Source organism: Scyliorhinus torazame, chromosome 22 (assembly GCF_047496885.1).
Source record: "Scyliorhinus torazame isolate Kashiwa2021f chromosome 22, sScyTor2.1, whole genome shotgun sequence".
Classification (NCBI taxonomy): Eukaryota; Metazoa; Chordata; class Chondrichthyes; order Carcharhiniformes; family Scyliorhinidae; genus Scyliorhinus; species Scyliorhinus torazame.
This window is the reverse complement of record NC_092728.1, coordinates 108670845-108689492: the sequence shown is the minus strand read 5'-3', so window position 1 is coordinate 108689492 and position 18648 is coordinate 108670845. Positions and strand designations below refer to the sequence as shown.

The following is an 18648-nucleotide window of genomic DNA, read 5'->3' as shown; positions in this document are numbered from 1 at the left end:
AAGGCTTAAACAAACACAAAAAAGCAAGGTACTGCAGGGGCAGAAATCTGAACTAAAAATGTTGCACCAAACATAAATTTTCATCTTCATAAAATCAGCAAATGCTGGAAATACTCAGCAGGTCGGGCAGGGACTGTGCAGCGAGAGAGAGATTGAGCATTTAGAATATGGAACCTACCTTTCTCTCCCCTCCACATCTCAGCAATTTTTATGATAAAATGCTGCCTTGACTGAAAACTGGATGTGAGCCAGTCTTGGGAGCTTTACAGAAAGATAATGTCAAAGAAAATCCCCTTGGGATGACTTCTCTTAACCTGTGTCACCCGAGCCAGCGATTGCTTCACAATTGGAGTTAGAGATTGTTGAGATGACTAAGTTATCAACAAGGGTTGGGGGGGGGGGGGGGGGGAGGGAAGTGGCACAGTGGTTAGCACCGATGCCTCTCAGCGCCGAGGACCCAGGTTCAGTCCCGGCCCCGGGTCACTGTCCGTGTGGAGTTTGCACATTCTCCCCGTGTCTGCGTGGGTCTCGCCCCACAATCCACAGCTGTGCAGGGTAGGTGGATTGGCCGCACCAAATTGTCCCTTATTGGTGAAAAAAAGAATTGGATACTCATTATTGGAAAAGGGTCAGGCTTATGCCTTTCCTGAACCAAAAACATCCCACCTTGTTCACACAATGTTAGTGCATCACCGAGAGAGTGACTGCCAGGTTGGTGTGGGACTGGATTCACACAAGTCCTGATGTGCAAGGACAGCAGGATTGAGATGTACAGATGGTGAGCTGGTTTATGATGAGACGTGTTCCTGTGCCACACAGGTTCTGACCACAGCTGAAGGATACGCCAGCTTGGGGAAGTGCACAGGGAAGCAGGAGAAATGGATATATAATATTCTCAAAGTTGCTTATCAATCCTGAGTTTCAGCTTAGTCTCTTGCGCAGAACTTGCTCGATAACGAAAGGCGAAGATCCTGCTGATTCACCCTCTATCACTCTGGCGGTCCCATGGTACACTGATAATGGAATTTTTGACTTGTTACAATGGCCAGTCTCAATGAGTCTGCAACAGGTTCAGACGTGAGGTGAGGAAAACCCCAGTGGGACAGTACTTTGGGAAACACAGGACCAAGATGCCTGTTCTCCCCCAAAACTGCTTCACTCACCACATGTCATGTCTCAAATTGCTCGCATACTGGATCCCCAAATCTTACTTTCTAAAGTAACATTTCTTGGAAAGGTTTGTGGAGAAGGTAGAATTGGGAAGGAAATCGCAATGAATACATCACAGCTACAGGGTGAATCATAGAATTTACAGTGCAGAAGGAGGCCATTCGGCCCATCGAGTCTGCACTGGCCCTTGGAAAGAGCACCCCATTTAACCCCATGTCTCTACCCTATCCCTGTAATCCAACCTAACCTCTTGGACACTACAGGGCAATTTATCACCTAACCTGCACATCTTTGGGCTGTGGGAGGAAACCGGAGCACCCGGAGGAAACTCATGCAGGCACGGGGAGGAAATGCAAACTCCACACAGTCACCCGAGGCCAGAATTGGACCTGGGACCTGGCGCTGTGAGGCAGCAGTGCTAAACACTGAGCCACTGTACCACCCCGAGTTTGTGTGTTGCTTGTTTCTGTTACAACGTGTGAGTTGTGGCCACTTATTCACGTGAAGGGCTGTAATTTTCAATCAGCTGATGAATCCGACAACTGATGCCAAGAAAGCCCCGGAAAGCAAATCCAAGATCCAGACAAAGGGAGAAACGGTTGCGGCGGAGAAGGCGAGTCACCAAGAAATGAAAGGGAAAGGGATTGCAAGCCAGCGGCAGCCGGACTGTCAAACAACAGATGTGCTGCTGAACGGAAATGGACTGAAACTGGGTAAAATCATGATCCAGGGATCACAGCAGAGCAAGGAAAAGAGGACGGGCAACGGTCAAGGGCCTCTGGAAGGAAGTAGCTCCAATAAGAAGATAAAAAGAACCAAAGCTGAACTCGGAACTCAGAACAACACAGAGTAAGTGTTTGCGAAATGATTTCCTCCCTCCACCCCACCCCCACAACCTGACCCCCTCCATTGTACTGCAGAAGCTGTTCTCCTTTGAGTTGAGTCGGTAAAGAGGCGATTAACCAGCGGTTTAAAATTCTGAAAGAATGGAATAGAGTAGTTGGCAATATGCTGTTTCCAGTAACTGAGGGATGTGTACGCTTTAGGAGAGCGAGTAGGGGGCTTTGAGGTAATTACATTGGTGACCAGTGCCAGTGACTGAAGCAGAGGTCAATATTTAAGAACCAGGTTTGTGGGGTGATTGAAGGGAAAGGGGGATATGGGAACAGATTGGCACATGAGGTTAGGATACTGCTGATGTAGAAGATGGGCTGAATGGCCTGTTTGTGTGCTGTCTTACTTTTGCAGAAGGGACAAGCCTGGCTCTTGGTGCAATCTGGAGAAGATCATTGTTGACATTCGATTGTTAATTGAATAGATGGAGGTGACAGGTGGAAATCGCTAGTTCATCAACCCATCCTACACCTCGGAATGGCTAGTGCCCCAGGATACAGCACTTATCCCTGCCCCTCTTGACAGCCATGTAATCTTGGAAAGACAAACCCCCCCCCCCCCCGAGTTAATGAGGAAAAACTCCTCTCTGATCCCTCTCCGTGAACCAATGCAGGAGGTCAGGTGGAATGTGTTTATAAAGACACTTCTTTATGATGTGATCTCTGTCCCAGTAAGGAATCCGCCCAGCTCCCTGCCTCTTGAAGGCAGCGACTTCACACCGATCAAACCAGCTGGCCACACATTCCATACACCACACTCCCCAGGAGATCTAACAGTCACCTGAACTCTGGGAAGATCGGAACAGTAGGAGATCTTTCAACCTCTTTTGTGCTGGGAGATTGATCCGTATGAACCGCTTTTAATCTCTAGTCTGTGTTAACTACTTCCACTGGAATACACTTTTGGATTTGGGTTTATTGTCCTGTGTACCGAGGTGCAGTGAAAAGCATTGTTCTGCGTACAGTCCAGACAGATCATTCCGTACATGAAACGCATAGGGCATACGATAGAACAATGTAAATACATAGACACAGACATCGGGTGAAGCATATGGAGTGTGGTGCTACTCAGTAGAGAAGATGTGTAGAGAGATCAGGTCAGTCCATAAGAGGGTCATTCAGGAGTCTGGTAACAGCGGGGAAGAAGCTGTTTTTGAACCTGTTAATTTCTGTTGAATCTGTTGACTTCAGTGACCCTGGGACAGTGTAACTAATGTTAGGATCCTGGACCAGACCCCAGCATTTGTTAGGGTCCCGCTGCATCAGCTATTTAAGCTGGTATAGTTACAAGCAGGAACAGAATCCAGTGTTGTTTTGTGTGTTTAGTTTCAATGCAGCTTCCTTACTGTCCTCGTTCTTTGGCAGGCCTGATATCTGGTTTGATGACGTAGATCCAGATGACATTGAAGCTGCAATGGGACCAAAAGCTGCAAATGTTGCTCGGCAACAGATAGAGACAGCAACCGGAATTCCATGCCCAGTGGTCCAAAATTTGGAAACCATTCTGGTTAAAGATGGAGCTTTTGAAGGGTAAGTGGTGAGCAACAATAATAACACTGGTATCTGTGATAACGAAAACTCCAGGCAACCACGACAGCGGTTTATTTACAGGATCTCCGTCTTTTGGGGGACTTTAGTTTACTTTGAAAGCGACAAAATATCACTGGCTGGGGCCTTTCCTCGGGAGTTGTCTCGCTCGACCAGCCTCTTTGTTTACCTGGTGCAGGTAGTTCCTTGGCAGCTGCTTCCCCAGCCCGACAGGAGCAGGTTCTGGGCCTAGAACGACCTGTTACATCTCCTCAATAATTTGGTCAGTACTAACGGCGGGCATGTCTGGGGTTAATGCTGCTACTGCCTCTTTTTTTTAAAGCTCTTTTTTTTTTCTCTCAAATGGTCTAAATGTTTTCTCAGGATCGTTCCTGGGTTTTTACCTCGTACGATACTGGCTCCGTCTCCACCACAATGATCTCCGAGACCTAGCCTGGACTACTTCCAAAGTTTCTAACAAAAACTGGGTCGTTCACCTCAAATGTTCTCTCTCCCTTTGATAAATCATGGTTTCCCTTTTGAATATCTTGCCTGGACTTCACCTTTCCCACTAAATTTGGCAACATGAGTCTCAGCCTGTTACCTAACCAACGCCTCACTAGCAGGTCTGCTGGGAAAATGCCTGATGTTGAGTGTGAAGTGGTTCTGTAAGATAGCAAAAATCACCAAACCTTGGTATCTATGGAGGCTGGGTGACTGTTTCTTCTTCCCGGACTTGAACGTTTGTACAGCCCGTTCTACCAAACCGTTGGACAACGGGGGGGATGGTGCTGTTTTGATGTGTTTCATACCATTGAAAACCATAAACTGTTGAAACTCCATGCTGGTAAAAGCAGGACCATTATCTGAAACCAGGACCTTGGGTATTCCATGAACGGAAAAACACCGATGTAATTTTTCAACCGTTGTGAAGGAGGCAGTGGACTCCATCTGGTACATGTACATCCATTCGGAGTGTGTGTTCACCAATGAAAGGAACATTGAGCCCGTGGAAGGACCCACAAAGTCAATGTGCACTGCCACCCAAGGCCTACCAGGCCATTCCCATGGGTGCAGAGAGATAGCAGCGGGCAATTTCCGTTGCCCCTGACATTGGTCACATTGCTCGACAATGTTCGTCGATGCTGGATCACCAAACGTAGCTCCTTGTCAGCATTTTAATTTTTACAATAAGAAGTCTTACAACACCAGGTTAAAGTCCAACAGGTTTGTTTCAGATCACTAGCTTTCGGAGCGCTGCTCCTTCCTCAGGTGAATGAAGTGGTAGGTTCCAGAGACATATACATAGACAAAGTCAAAGGTGCAAGACGATACTTTGAATGCGAGCATTTGCAGGTAATTAAGTCTTTACAGATACAGAGATGGGAGTAACCCCTATTAAAGAGGTGTGAATTGTCTCAAGCCAGGACAGTTGGTAGGATTTTGCGAGCCCAGGCCAGATGGTGGGGGATGAATGTAATGCAACATGAATCCCAGGCCCTGGTTGAGGCCGTACTCGTGTGCGGAACTTGGCTATAAGTTTCTGCTCGGCGATTCTGCGTTGTCGCGCGTCCTGAAGGCCGCCTTGGAGAAGGTTTACCTGGAGATCAAAGACTGAATGGGTACTCTGTCGGTTGTGTCCCATGTTTGTCTTCTGAGGAAGTCGGTGTGGTTTTTTTTGCTGTGGCGCGTTGGAACTGTCGATCGACGAGTCGAGCACCATATCCCATTTGTACGAGGGCATCTTTCAGCGTCTGTTGATGTCTGTTACGCTCCCCCTCGTCTGAGCAGATCCTGTGTATTTTAATTTTTAGATATGCCTGGGTGGGCATTATGCAATTCTTCCAATAATAATCGTCTCCAGGGATTTGGAACAACCATTGATGAGCCATATAGGCACGCACTGTCGCCGCAGCACAATTCGTCCCTTCGGGCCAAATAAAGCTTCATTGTCTCTGAAGCTGGACCTGAGAAACCCCATTTAATACCATATTCTTGATTTCGACAGAACAGCGTCTCTTTGTGTCCAAGTTCTGATTTGTTTTGCAGGTACAGTCAGCGTTTCGAAGCAGTTTAGAATCATTACAGCCTCTGGTACTGGTGGGGGGATTGAGCTCACCGGTAATGGAAGACTGCTCAAAGCATCGACATTACACCTGGGTCCCAGGTCGATGCTCCAGTCTGTACCCGGATGTTGAGAGCATTAAGGCCCAGCGTTGTATCTGGGCAGAGGCAATGGGAAGGATTGCCTTCTCTTCCTTGAACAACCATATAATGGATTATGGTCTGTCACTATTGTGAAATACCTTTGCATGTACATATTGAAATACCTTGCATGTACATATTGGTGGAACCTTTTGTTGCTGAACGCAACTGCCAGCCCTTCTTTTGCAATCTGGGAATATCTCTTCTCTGCCTCATAAGAGGGTTCTGGACACGGAAGCGACCGGCCTCACTTTTTTATCATTCAACCTGTGAAAGAATGGCTCCAATTCCATATGGAGACATGTGGCAGGTAAGGACAAGCTCCTCTTTGGGGTCGAAATGGACCATAGACCATTGGACTGAAGTCGTTACTTTACCTGATTAAAAGCCTCATCTTGAGGCACCTTCCAAAACCACTTGTGTTTCTTCAGTAGGGTATGCAAAGGTGCTAACAAGGTGGTTAAATTTGGGATGAATCTGCTGTGACAGTTCATCATCCCCAAGAAGGACTCCAATTCTGCAGTATCTTCTGGAGCAGGAGCTTCCCTTAAGACTTCTACCTTTTCCTCCAAAGAGTGCAGTCCTTTTGCACCTACTTTGTAACCCAAATAGGTTACCTCACTGGCTTGAAACATTTCTCTCTTTAAGCGCAAACTGGTGTCTGTGAACCTCTTTAATACCTCCTCCAAGTTGGCTGAGTGTTACCGTGGACCTGGTGATTAGTACATCGTCTAAATAAACTGCAGCTTTGTTAATCCTTGTAATAAATTCTCCATGGGTGCGTTGGAAAATTGCACATGCTGACAATACTCCAAATGGTAAACGGGTATATTCGTAAAGCCCTTGTGCAGGTCACATATTCTTGGGATGATTCATCTAATTCTAGTTGCAAGTAAGCAGCATGACTCATTTAATTCAGTAAATAGCAAGTCACTCTATTAGTAAATGGCGGTTCAGCATAAATGATCCTCGATCTTGGGTGTGGGATATCGGGCTAATTTGGTTGCTCGATTGACAGTTTATATACTCCTCGCAAATGTGGACTGTTTTGTCCAGTTGGACGACAGAAATGCGAGATGCCGGCCACTGTACGAACTGCATTGGTATTATGCTGCCTAGGACTTCAAGGCATTTAAATTCTGCTTCCACCCCTTCCAACATGGAATAAGGGACTAGCCTTGCCCTGTAAAATCTCCGGTGTGGTTTCAGGGTCTGCGTATATCTTAGCTTGGAGCCCCTTTATCTTTCCTAGTTCTTCTTGGAATACCTCCGGGTATTTCCAATGACCGCCCCTATATCTTGGTTCCCCCTCGCCCAGTTTGAATATCTCTATCCAGTTTAATTTAATTAAAACTGTTGGCGCAGTGGTTAGCACTGCTGCATCACAGCTCCGAGGACCCGGGTTCGATCCCAGCCCTGGTTCACTGTCCGGGTGAAGTTTACACATTCTCCCCGTGCCTGCGTGGGTCTCACCCCCACAACCCAAAGATGTGAAGGTAGGTGGATTGGCCACACTAAATTGCCCCTTAATTGGAAAAATAAAAATAATTTAACATGCTGGAGCCAATCACGCTCCATTAAACATGGTCCTTATCCCAACACTGCAATAAGCGGGAGCCAAGCTGACTGCTGTCTGTAATCCACCGGGAGCATTGTGCTTCACTTGAATTTAATACCTCTCCTGTATAAGTGGCTTGAATCCTGTTTTTGAAAAAAAATGAGTTGAAATGAAAATCGCTTATTGTCACAAGTAGGCTTCAATGAAGTTACTGTGAAAAGCCCCTAGTCGCCACATTCCGGCGCCTGTTCAGGGAGGCTGGTACGGGAATTGAACCATGCAGCTGGCCTGCCTTGCTCTGCTTTAAAAGCCAGCTATTTAGCCCTGTGCTAAACCAGCCCCATACTGTTTTATAAGTAACGGTAAGTTTGATCGCCTATGACGGTCGCCAAATCCGTGGTGTCCACTTCCATCATCAAAGGGCATCCATTTACTAGCAATACCATGGTTAACGGTGTCACTTTGCTAACGTCAACACATTCTGTTCAGGTGGCTGGTATTCTTTCCTCTATTCCCCACCCCCCTTACCATATACAAGCGTCTTATCTGGCACTTTCCATCAACAAGACTAATTTTTAAGCCTTTTTTACGTCTAGCTCTGATTCCACATTATTTATCCCACCCACCAGTTTATCCCTTAACATATCATTCAGAGATGTTCCAAAGTCGGAATATTCTGCCAGTTTTCTTAATGTTGCCATGAAGACCGCGATAGATTCTCCTGGGGCCCTCCCCATCAAATTAAATGTGATCCTCTGAAGGACGATGGAGGATTTTGGATTATAATGATTCCTAACCAACTCCACGAGTTTGGTAAGTGATTTTGAACCAGGGGCCTCCGGGTCGGTCATACTTATTATGCTGTACCTCTGGGTGTCACAAGCTGAGGGGAAAAAACATTCCTGGTTTCTCTTCCCCCTCTATATTGCACTGATATAAGACCATAAGACAGAGGAGCAGAATTAGGCCACTCGGCCCATCGAGTCCGCTCCGCCATTCAATCATGGCTGATATTTTTCTCATCTTCATTCTCCTGCCTTCTCTCCATAACCCCTGATCCCCTTATTGATCATGAACCAATCTATCTCTGTCTTAAAGACACTCAGTGATTTGGCCTCCACAGCCTTCTGCGGCAAAGAGTTCCACAGATTCACCACCCTCTGGCTGAAGAAATTCCTCCTCATCTCTGTTTTAAAGGATCGTCCCTTTAGTCTGAGATTGTGTCCTCTGGTTCTAGTTTTTCCTACGAGTGGAAACATCCTCTCCACGTCCACTCTATTCAGGCCTCACAGTATCCTGTAAGTTTCAATAAGATCCCCCCTCATCCTTCTAAACTCCAACGAGAACAGACCCAGAGTCCTCAAACGTTCCTCATACAACAAGCTGTTCATTCCAGGGATCATTCTTGTGAACTTCCTCTGGACCCTTTCCAAGGCCAGCACATCCTTCCTTAGATACGGGGCCCAAAACTGCTCACAATACTCCAAATGGGGCCTGACCAGAGCCTTATACAGCCTCAGAAGTACATCCCTATATTGTAACACATACTTTCTATGTATGGCACGCATTCTTCAATTGCATCAAAAGGTTCAAGGTTACCAAAAAACAGCATGATGATATTTCTTTTGTAGTGTGCTGAAACTGCATTGAATTCGACTGGAGGGACCTTACTCTCTTGTCCTTGCAATTGGAGTGCCTCCTTTCTCCTTGTCGCCAATGTAATAACAAAAGCCCCAGCTAACGAGCAGTGGATGAAAACAACTGTTTATTTACAGGTGCAAACTGATTTACAAATAACCATTTTACTAACACAACAAAAAACAACTCGTACCCTCCAGCTGTCCAGTCCTTGACTGTGGCTTTTAAAGATCTGCACACACTCTGATTCTTTGGCTGGGGAGTCACCTGGTCTCAGATTTGCCGAAACTACAGACGAGGAAGTCGCCTGGTCTCCAAAGCTCACCACGGCAGTATCCTAATCCACAACAGTTTGGAAGGAACCATTTAGAGGGAGGTTTACTCTGTATCTAACTCTGTGCAGTACTTGTCCTGGGAGAGTTTAGTGGAGACAGTGTAGAGGGAGCTTTACTCTGTATCTAACCCCATGCTGTACCTGTCCTGGGAGTGTTTGATGGGGACAGTGTAGAGGGAGCTTTACTCTGTATCTAACCCCGTGCTGTACCTGTCCTGGGAGTGTTTGATGGGGACAGTGTAGAGGGAGCTTAACTCTGTATCTAACCCCGTGCTGTACCTGTCCTGGGAGTGTTTGATGGGGACAGTGTAGAGGGAGCTTTACTCTGTATCTAACCCCGTGCTGTACCTGTCCTGGGAGTGTTTGATGGGGACAGTGTAGAGGGAGCTTTACTCTGTATCTAACCCCGTGCTGTACCTGTCCTGGGAGTGTTTGATGGGGACAGTGTAGAGGGAGCTTTACTCTGTTTCTAACCCCGTGCTGTACTTGTCCTGGGAGTGTTTGATGGGGACAATGTAGAGGGGGCTTTACTCTGTATGTAACCCCGTGCTGTGCCTGTCCTGGGAGTGTTTAATGGGGACAGTGTAGAGGGAGCTTTACTCTGTATCTAACCCCGTGCTGTACCTGTCCTGGGAGTGTTTGATGGGGACAGTGTAGAGGGAGCTTTACTCTGTATCTAACCCCGTGCTGTACCTGTCCTGGGAGTGTTTGATGGGGACAGTGTAGAGGGAACTTTACTCTGTATCTAACCCCGTGCTGTACCTGTCCTGGGAGTGTTTGATGGGGACAGTGTAGAGGGGGCTTTACTCTGTATGTAACCCTGTGCTGTGCCTGTCCTGGGAGTGTTTGATGGGGACAGTGTAGAGGGAGCTTTACTCTGTATCTAACCCCGTGCTGTACCTGTCCTGGGAGTGTTTGATGGGGACAATGTAGAGGGAGCTTTACTCTGTATCTAACCCCGTGCTGTACCTGTCCTGGGAGTGTTTGATGGGAACAGTGTAGAGGGAGCTTTACTCTGTATCTAACCCGTGCTGTACCTGTCCTGGGAGTGTTTGATGGGGACAGTGTAGAGGGAGCTTTACTCTGTATCTAACCTGTGTTGTACCTGTCCTGGAAGTGTTTGATGGGGACAGTGTAGAGGGAGCTTTACTCTGTATCTAACCCTGTGCTGTACCTGTCCTGGGAGTGTTTGATGGGGACAGTGTAGAGGGAGCTTTACTCTGTATCTAACCCCGTGCTGTACCTGTCCTGGGAGTGTTTGATGGGGACAGTGTAGAGGGAGCTTTACTCTGTATCTAACCCCGTGCTGTACCTGTCCTGGGAGTGTTTGATGGGGACAGTGTAGAGGGAACTTTACTCTGTATCTAACCCCGTGCTGTACCTGTCCTGGGAGTGTTTGATGGGGACAGTGTAGAGGGACCGTGTATCTAACTCTGTGATGGTTGAGCCCGAGTTTTGTAATGATAGGACATTGTGTTTTGTTTTATTGGGATTGTGTCTGCTCTTTGAGTACTTCAAACTGAAATAGAGTGATTAAGACTGCAGTGTTTGTCTGGATAACCCTACGGCTGTTTTTGCAGACTGACTAAAGCTGTGGCGCTGGACTGCGAGATGGTCGGCGTTGGGCTGGACAAGGTGGACAGCATTCTCGCACGGGTATCCATTGTCAACCAATTTGGCAAATGCGTTTATGACAAATATGTGAAACCTACTGAAAAGGTGACGGATTACAGGACGTGGGTTAGCGGAATACGACCACGTGACATGAAGACTGGTGAGGTGGCTCCTGAGTCTCTGCTTTCAAATATTTCTGCAGTGTTTTCGAAAGGATTTTTGCCCTTATCCCATTGGAAAGGGGATAGAGGAAGAGATAAATTAACAAGTTAGAGAAAAGAAATTAGCAAAAGCACAGAAATTCCGATATCACAATCCGGAAGCTGGCTATTCAACCTATTGGAATTTATCCTGTTTATGAGCAACATTTTACTCCCCTGTGCTCACTCTGCTCCCATTTCTCTTTATCATCATTTTCCTACCTGTGTAATTTATTCTGGAATGTGGACGTGGTCTCCCCACTTCAATCGCTAATTTCTCCTGCTCTCTATTCTAGAGTTCTTGCGTTTTATTGTGCATCAAATGTACGACCAAATATAGACTGTGGTAGAGTCCAGTTCTCTGGATCAGCGTGCCTCTATCCCAACACAGTTCTCTGGATCAGCGTGCCTCTATCCCAACACAGTTCTCTGGATCAGCGTGCCTCTATCCCAACACAGATCTCTGGATCAGCGTGCCTCTATCCCAGCAGGGTGGCGGGGGGGGCGGGGGGGGGGGGGGGGGGGGGGGGGGGGGAGAAGGAGAAGTATAGAACTGCATCCAGCTCTGGGAAATAAAGTGGGGCAAGTGTGTAATTAAGTGGGCAACATTGAGGAAACTGCGATCACTGCGTTGAAAAACTGAGGCGAGAAAGCCAATTTCAAGAAGATGAAAAATGAATTAGTGCTAATAAATGGCAAAGGAAAATTGGCCAATAAAACTTTAAACAAATGTGAAACATAGAAAATAGGCCCTTTGAACCTGCTCTGCCATTCATTATGATCATGGCTGATCAACCGCTCAATAGCATAATCCCGCTTTCCCCCCCATACCCTTTGATCCCCTTTGCCGTAAGTGCTAAATCTAACTGCTTCATGAAAACATGCAATGTTTTGGTCTCAACTACTTCCTGTGGTAACAAATTCCACAGGCCGACCACTCTCTGGGTGAAGAAATTTTCCTCATCTCAGTCCTAAATGGACTACCCTGTATCCTCAAACTGTGACCCCCTGGTTCTGGACACCCCCACCATCGGGAACATCCTTCCTGCATCTACCCTGTCCAGTCCTGTTAGAATTTTATAGGTTTCTGCGAGATCCCCTCTCATTCCAGGGGGAATAGAATCCTAACCGACTCAATCTTTCCTCGTGTGTCAGTCCCGCCATCCCAGGAATCAGCCTGGTAAACCTTCGCTGTGCTCCCTCCATTGCGAGAACATCCTTCCTCAGATAAGGAGACCAAAACTGCCCACAATACTCCAGGTGTGGCCTCACTAGGACCCTGTACAATTGCAGCAACACATCCCTGCTCCTGTACTCGAATCCTCTCGCAATGAAGGACAACATACCATTTGCCTTATTTACCAGCTGCTGGACCTGCATGCTTACCTTCAGCGACTGTTGTACAAGGACACCCAGGTCACGTTGCACATTCGCCTCTCTCAATTCATAGCCATTCCGCTAATCTGTCTTCCTCTTTTTGCTACCAAAGTGGATAACCTCCCATTTATCTACATTATACTGTAGCTGCCATTCATTTCCCACTCAATTTGTTCAAATCACACTGAACCATTTCTGCATCCTCCTTACAGCTCCCCCTCCCACCCTGCTTTGTGTCATCACATTAAAGCTTCACATTTTGTGGGAATATGTTCCTTAACATCTACAAATGCCTTCATTGTAAAATGCTCATCCTTAATTGCGAATTCCTCGTTGGCCTCGCCTCTCTATTATCTCTCTAACCTCCTCCAACCCTGTAGCCCTCTTGAGATCGCTATGCTCTTCTAACTCTGGCCTCTTGTCGTTCTCTGATTTTAATCAATACGCCGTGAGCAGCTGCCTGGGCCCGAAGCTTTGCAATCCCCTGCATAAACCTCTACCTCCCCGAAGATACTTGTTTATACCTGCCTCGTTCATCAACTTTTGATCTCCTGTCCTCATAACTGGTTACGTAGCTTTGTGCCTAATTTTGTTTGGTAATGGTCCTGTGAAGCACCTTGGGACATTTAATTCAAAAAGGTGGTATATAATTACAGGTTGCCGGATTGGTTAAGGAACTGATTAACCAATACTTTCACGTGTGGGTTCAGTCCCCGTACCGGCTGTGGTTATTCATGAAGGCATCTCAACATCTCCCCTCGTCTGAGGTGTGGTGATCCTCGGGTTAAATCACGACCAGTCAGCTCCCCCCCCTCAAAGGGGAAAGCAGCCTATGGTCAACTGGGCTGAGTCGCCTTGGATGAGAAAATTAATTGAAGTTAAAATAAGATTTGGTAGATGACAGATCTGATGCTCAAAACGTGACAAAATGAAGCTGTTGCAGAGGAGGGATTAAAAATGATTAGAGAAGTGGGGAGGGAGGGAGGCCGATGTCCTGGCCTTCTCCTCCCTGGTGGCCCGGAGATGGATTTTTGCTGGGATGGAGGGACTCCGAGCCCCCGAAGTCAGGAGTGTGGGTCAGCGATATGGCAGGGCTTCTCAGTCTGGAGAAAATCCAAGTTCGCCTTGAGAGGATCAACTCAGGGGTTCGCCCGGAGATGGCAACCGTTCATCGATTTCTTGATTTCAGTAATGGGTGGGGAGAAAGGGTGGGGAGGGGAGTAAAACGGCAGGCATGGCAATGTTAGATAAGGACAGGGAACTTCGTATACGGGTAATTAGGGAGATGGGCGGGGTAGTAGGGGACGTTGTTTTCTACTCTTTTAGGTGTTTTGCATGTGTCGGCTGCGTGGTTGTTTAAGAAATGTTAATGTGTTAAACTGTGAAAATTACAAATGCTTCAATAACATATTTTCAACAAAAAAAAACGATTAGAAAAGTTAAGATGTCATGTGAAGAAAGTCAGTCAGAAAGAGAGGTTGTGAAGAATTTTATAAAAGCCTCGGAAATAAAATATTTGAAGTGTTGATGTAAGGAAGGAGGGGTGGGAGAAAATAAATCCGCCTGTGCCTTGTTGGACTGAAAAGGGTGTGAGGAGGAGATGGAGCAGTTAGAGACAATAACTCCAGATGAGGAAAAAGTGCTCAACAAAATTGTGTGGAACTCAAAAGTTGAATGGATATTGGGGCTCTGATTTACATCCCAAGGGATGTCAGAAGAAATTGTGCACAAATTTTCAAACCTCCTTGGGTATGGTGTTGCCCCCAGAGGGCCGGAGGGTTGCCAATGTAGCATCTCTCTATAAAGGGACACCCAGTTATATTCAGATCAGCCTGCCACACGTCAATAGTGAGAAAGTTTCACAATACACATGTGAAGAGACACCGAGGGAGTAAAGACATGTCTCAAGAATTTAACTGGTTCTGTTTTGAGAAAACAATGGGAGTTTATTGATAAAGGAGCTGTGTTGTGTATGTGGCTTTTTGGAAGACATTTAATAGATACCACATAGAAGGAAGTTACATAAATGCACAGAAAACTTGTTGAGTTCTGAGGAAGACTTCAATTTGATTCCAGGTTAACTCTGTTTCTCTCTTCACAGATGCTGTCAGACCCTTTGAGAAATTCTAGTACTTTGTTTTTATTTCATATTTCCAGCATTATACTGTTTAGCTTTTGTTTTAATATTTGAAGTTGTAATATGTGAGACTGTATTTGAAACTCTTTGACTGTTTTCTAACTGCTTTGGCCATCTTTCAGGTGAAGACTTCAAAGTCGTGCAGAGGGAGGTTGCAGGCATTTTGGACGGCAGAACGTTAGTTGGTCACGCTGTCCACAATGATCTCAAGGTCAATATAATCTTTATTATTGTCAGAAGTAGGCTTGCATTAACACTGCAATGAAGTTACTGTGAAAAGCCCCTAGTCGCCACACTCCGGCGCCTGTTCCGGGTACACTGAGAGAGAATTCAGAATGTCCAATTCACCCAACAAGCACGTCTTTCGGGACTTGTGGGAGGAAACCAGAGCACCCGGGGACAACCCACGCAGACACGTGTTGTGTCTCACCCCCACAACACAAGCAGGGTAGGTGGATTGGCCTTGCTAAATTGCCCCTGAATTTTAAAATGAAAAACATTTGGTACTCTAAAACTATCTTTTCTTTTGAAAAACCGCTAGATTTTCCATTGTTTCCATGATGCAAATGTTTTGTTTGGGAATAAGTAGAGGCTGTCCTTGGGTAGGGTCCTCAGTGAGAGTCAACACTTCATTTTAGCGACTTCCGGGTGCGGCGATGACCAGCTGAGTCGCACGTTTCGGCAGCTCCCGGTGAAACGGACTTTTGGGCTCTTGATAGGAGCCCCAACGGCAATTTTGACGGCTAAAAACACTGTGCGGTAAACCAGAAGGGAATCCCCCCGGGATACGGATGAAAAAAGGAGGAGAAAGTGGCCGGATTGCAGTGGATCCTTTAGAACAGCGGCAAGGAAGGCAAGCAAAAACCAAGATGGCGTCGGAAGGAGGCAGTTTAACATGGGGCCCTGAACAACAAGAGTTCTTGAAATGCTGTGTGGAAGAGCTCAAAAAGGAAATGAAGAAAGAGCTGTTGGCCCCGATACTACAGGCGATCGAAGGGCTAAAGGAGGAACAAAAGACCCAGGAGCGGGAGCTTCGGGTCGTGAAGACAAAGGCAGCCGAGAATGAGGACGACATACAGGGCCTGGTGGTGAAGACGGAGATGCATGAGGCACATCAGAAACGATGTGTGGAAAGGTTGGAGGCACTGGAGAACAACGCAAGGAGGGACAACCTGAGGATTCTTGGTCTTCCTGAAGGTGTGGAGGGAGCGGACGTCGGGGCATATGTGAGCACGATGCTGCACTCGTTAATGGGAGCGGAGGCCCCGGCGGGTCCGTTGGAGGTGGAGGGAGCATACCGAGTGATGGCGCGTGGACCGAGAGCAGGAGAAATTCCCAGAGCCATAGTGGTGAGATTCTTCCGTTTTAAGGATAGAGAAATGGTCCTTAGATGGGCAAAGAAAACTCGGAGCAGTAAATGGGAGAACGCGGTGATCCGCGTTTATCAAGACTGGAGTGCGGAGGTGGCGAGAAGGAGGGCGAGCTTTAATCGGGCCAAGGCGGTGCTTCATAAAAAGAAGATAAAATTTGGAATGCTGCAACCGGCAAGACTGTGGGTCACATATCGAGAGAGGCACCACTACTTTGAGACGGCGGATGAAGCGTGGACTTTTATTGTGGAAGAAAAACTGGAATGAGCGGGTTATTAAAAAGAACGTTTGAACAAAGTGGTGGGGCAAATGTGGGGGGCGAAGAGGGGGGTTAAAAAGGGGGGAAAGAGGAGTTTTATGTACTAATCCTGCGATGTGGTAACTTTTCTCTCTTCCACAGGTGGTGATGGGGGGAGGAGGGGAGGTGGGGAGGTGGAGGAGATGGGGCGTTGGCCATTGGGGGCGGGGCCAAGGGAGAAGCGCAGGCTTGGTTCCCGCGCTATGATAATCATGGCGGGAATAGAGGAGCAGGAAGGAGGGGGCGTCGCACGGTGCGAGCCGAGGTCACGGGGGGAAGCCGAGGTCACGGGGGGAAGCCGAGGTCGGCCAGAGTTTGCTGACTTCTGGGAGCAACATGGGGGGGAGTAATTACGCTAGCGGGGGATCTAGAGGGGGGGGTGTGAGGGGGGAATTACTGGGTTGCTGCTGCTGGGGAGAGGGGGGAGCTGGTATGGGAGGGGATGGGCGGGGGGGCACCGCCTGGGGGAGATACAGCTGCGTGGGAACCGGGTGAGGAGCTGGAAAAAGGGGATGGCTAATCGACAAGGGGGGGTGGGGGGGGAGGGTAGGAAGCCCCCCAACCCGGCTGATCACGTGGAACGTGAGAGGGCTGAACGGGCCGATAAAGAGGGCACGGGTACTCGCACACCTTAAGAAACTTAAGGCAGATGTGGTTATGTTACAGGAAATGCACCTGAAACTGATAGACCAGGTTAGGCTACGCAAAGGATGGGTGAGGCAGGTGTTCCATTCGGGGCTAGATGCGAAAAACAGGGGGGTGGCTATATTAGTGGGGAAGCGGGTAATGTTCGAGGCAAAGACTATAGTGGCGGATAACGGGGGCAGATACGTGATGGTGAGTGGCAAACTACAGGGGGAGACGGTGGTTTTGGTAAACGTATATGCCCCGAACTGGGATGATGCCAATTTTATGAGGCGGATGCTAGGACGCATTCCGGACCTAGAGATGGGAAAGCTGATAATGGGGGGAGATTTTAATACGGTGTTGGAACCAGGGCTGGATAGGTCGAAGTCCAGGACTGGAAGGAGGCTGGCAGCAGCCAAGGTACTTAAAGATTTTATGGAGCAGATGGGAGGTGTAGACCCATGGAGATTTAGCAGACCTAGGAGTAAGGAGTTCTCGTTTTTCTCCTATGTCCATAAAGTCTACTCGCGAATAGACTTTTTTGTGCTGGGAAGGGCGTTGATCCCGACGGTGAGGGGAACGGAGTATACGGCTATAGCCATTTTGGATCACGCTCCACACTGGGTAGACTTGGAGATAGGGGAGGAAACAGGAGGGCGCCCACCCTGGAGAATGGACATGGGACTAATGGCAGATGAGGGGGGGTGTCTAAGGGTGACGGGGTGCATTGAAAAGTACTTGGAACTCAATGATAATGGGGAGGTCCAGGTGGGAGTGGTCTGGGAGGCGTTGAAGGCAGTGGTTAGAGGGGAGCTGATATCAATAAGGGCACATAAAGGGAAGCAGGAGAGTAAGGAACGGGAGCGGTTGCTGCAAGAACTTTTGAGGGTGGACAGACAATATGCGGAAGCACCGGAGGAGGGACTGTACAGGGAAAGGCAAAGGCTACATGTAGAATTTGACTTGCTGACTACGGGCACTGCAGAGGCACAATGGAGGAAGGCACAGGGTGTACAGTACAAATATATGGGGAGAAGGCGAGCAGGTTGCTGGCACACCAATTGAGGAAAAGGGGAGCAGCGAGGGAAATAGAGGGAGTGAGGGATGAGGAAGGAGAGATGGAGCGGGGAGCGGAGAGAGTGAATGGAGTGTTCAAGACATTTTATAAAAAATTATATGAAGCTCAACCCCCGGATGGGAGGGAGAGAATGATGGGCTTTTTGGATCGGCTGGAATTTCCCAAGGTGGAAGAGCAGGAAAGGGTGGGACTGGGAGCACAGATCGAGGTAGAAGAAGCGGTGAAAGGAATTAGGAGCATGCAGGCGGAAAAGGCCCCGGGACCGGATGGATTCCCAGTCGAATTCTATAGAAAATATGTGGACTTGCTCGCCCCGGTATTGACAAGGACCTTTAATGAGGCAAAGGAAAGGGGACAACTGCCCCGACTATGTCTGAAGCAACGATAACGCTTCTCTTAAAGAAGGAAAAGGATCCGCTACAATGCGGGTCCTATAGACCTATTTCCCTCCTAAATGTAGATGCCAAGATCCTGGCCAAGGTAATGGCAATGAGAATAGAGGAATGTGTCCCGGGGGTGGTCCACGAGGACCAAACTGGGTTTGTGAAGGGGAGACAGCTGAACACGAATATACGGAGGCTGTTGGGGGTAATGATGATGCCCCCACCAGAGGGGGAAACGG

At 47.8% G+C, this 18648-nt stretch overlaps 1 protein-coding gene across 7 annotated transcripts in view; it reads left to right on the top strand.

Annotated features, from left to right (window-relative positions):
* The window catches only part of rexo4 (REX4 homolog, 3'-5' exonuclease), a 44397-nt gene that overhangs the window by 19504 nt on the left and 6245 nt on the right, over nucleotides 1-18648 (top strand). For all 7 annotated transcript variants that reach the window (XM_072488925.1, XM_072488923.1, XM_072488924.1 and 4 more), the window contains exons 3-6: nucleotides 1697-2019; nucleotides 3429-3593; nucleotides 10906-11099; nucleotides 14776-14864. In XM_072488925.1, coding sequence (XP_072345026.1) covers nucleotides 1697-2019; nucleotides 3429-3593; nucleotides 10906-11099; nucleotides 14776-14864 — 771 coding nt within the window. The remainder of the gene's footprint in view (nucleotides 1-1696; nucleotides 2020-3428; nucleotides 3594-10905; nucleotides 11100-14775; nucleotides 14865-18648) is intronic.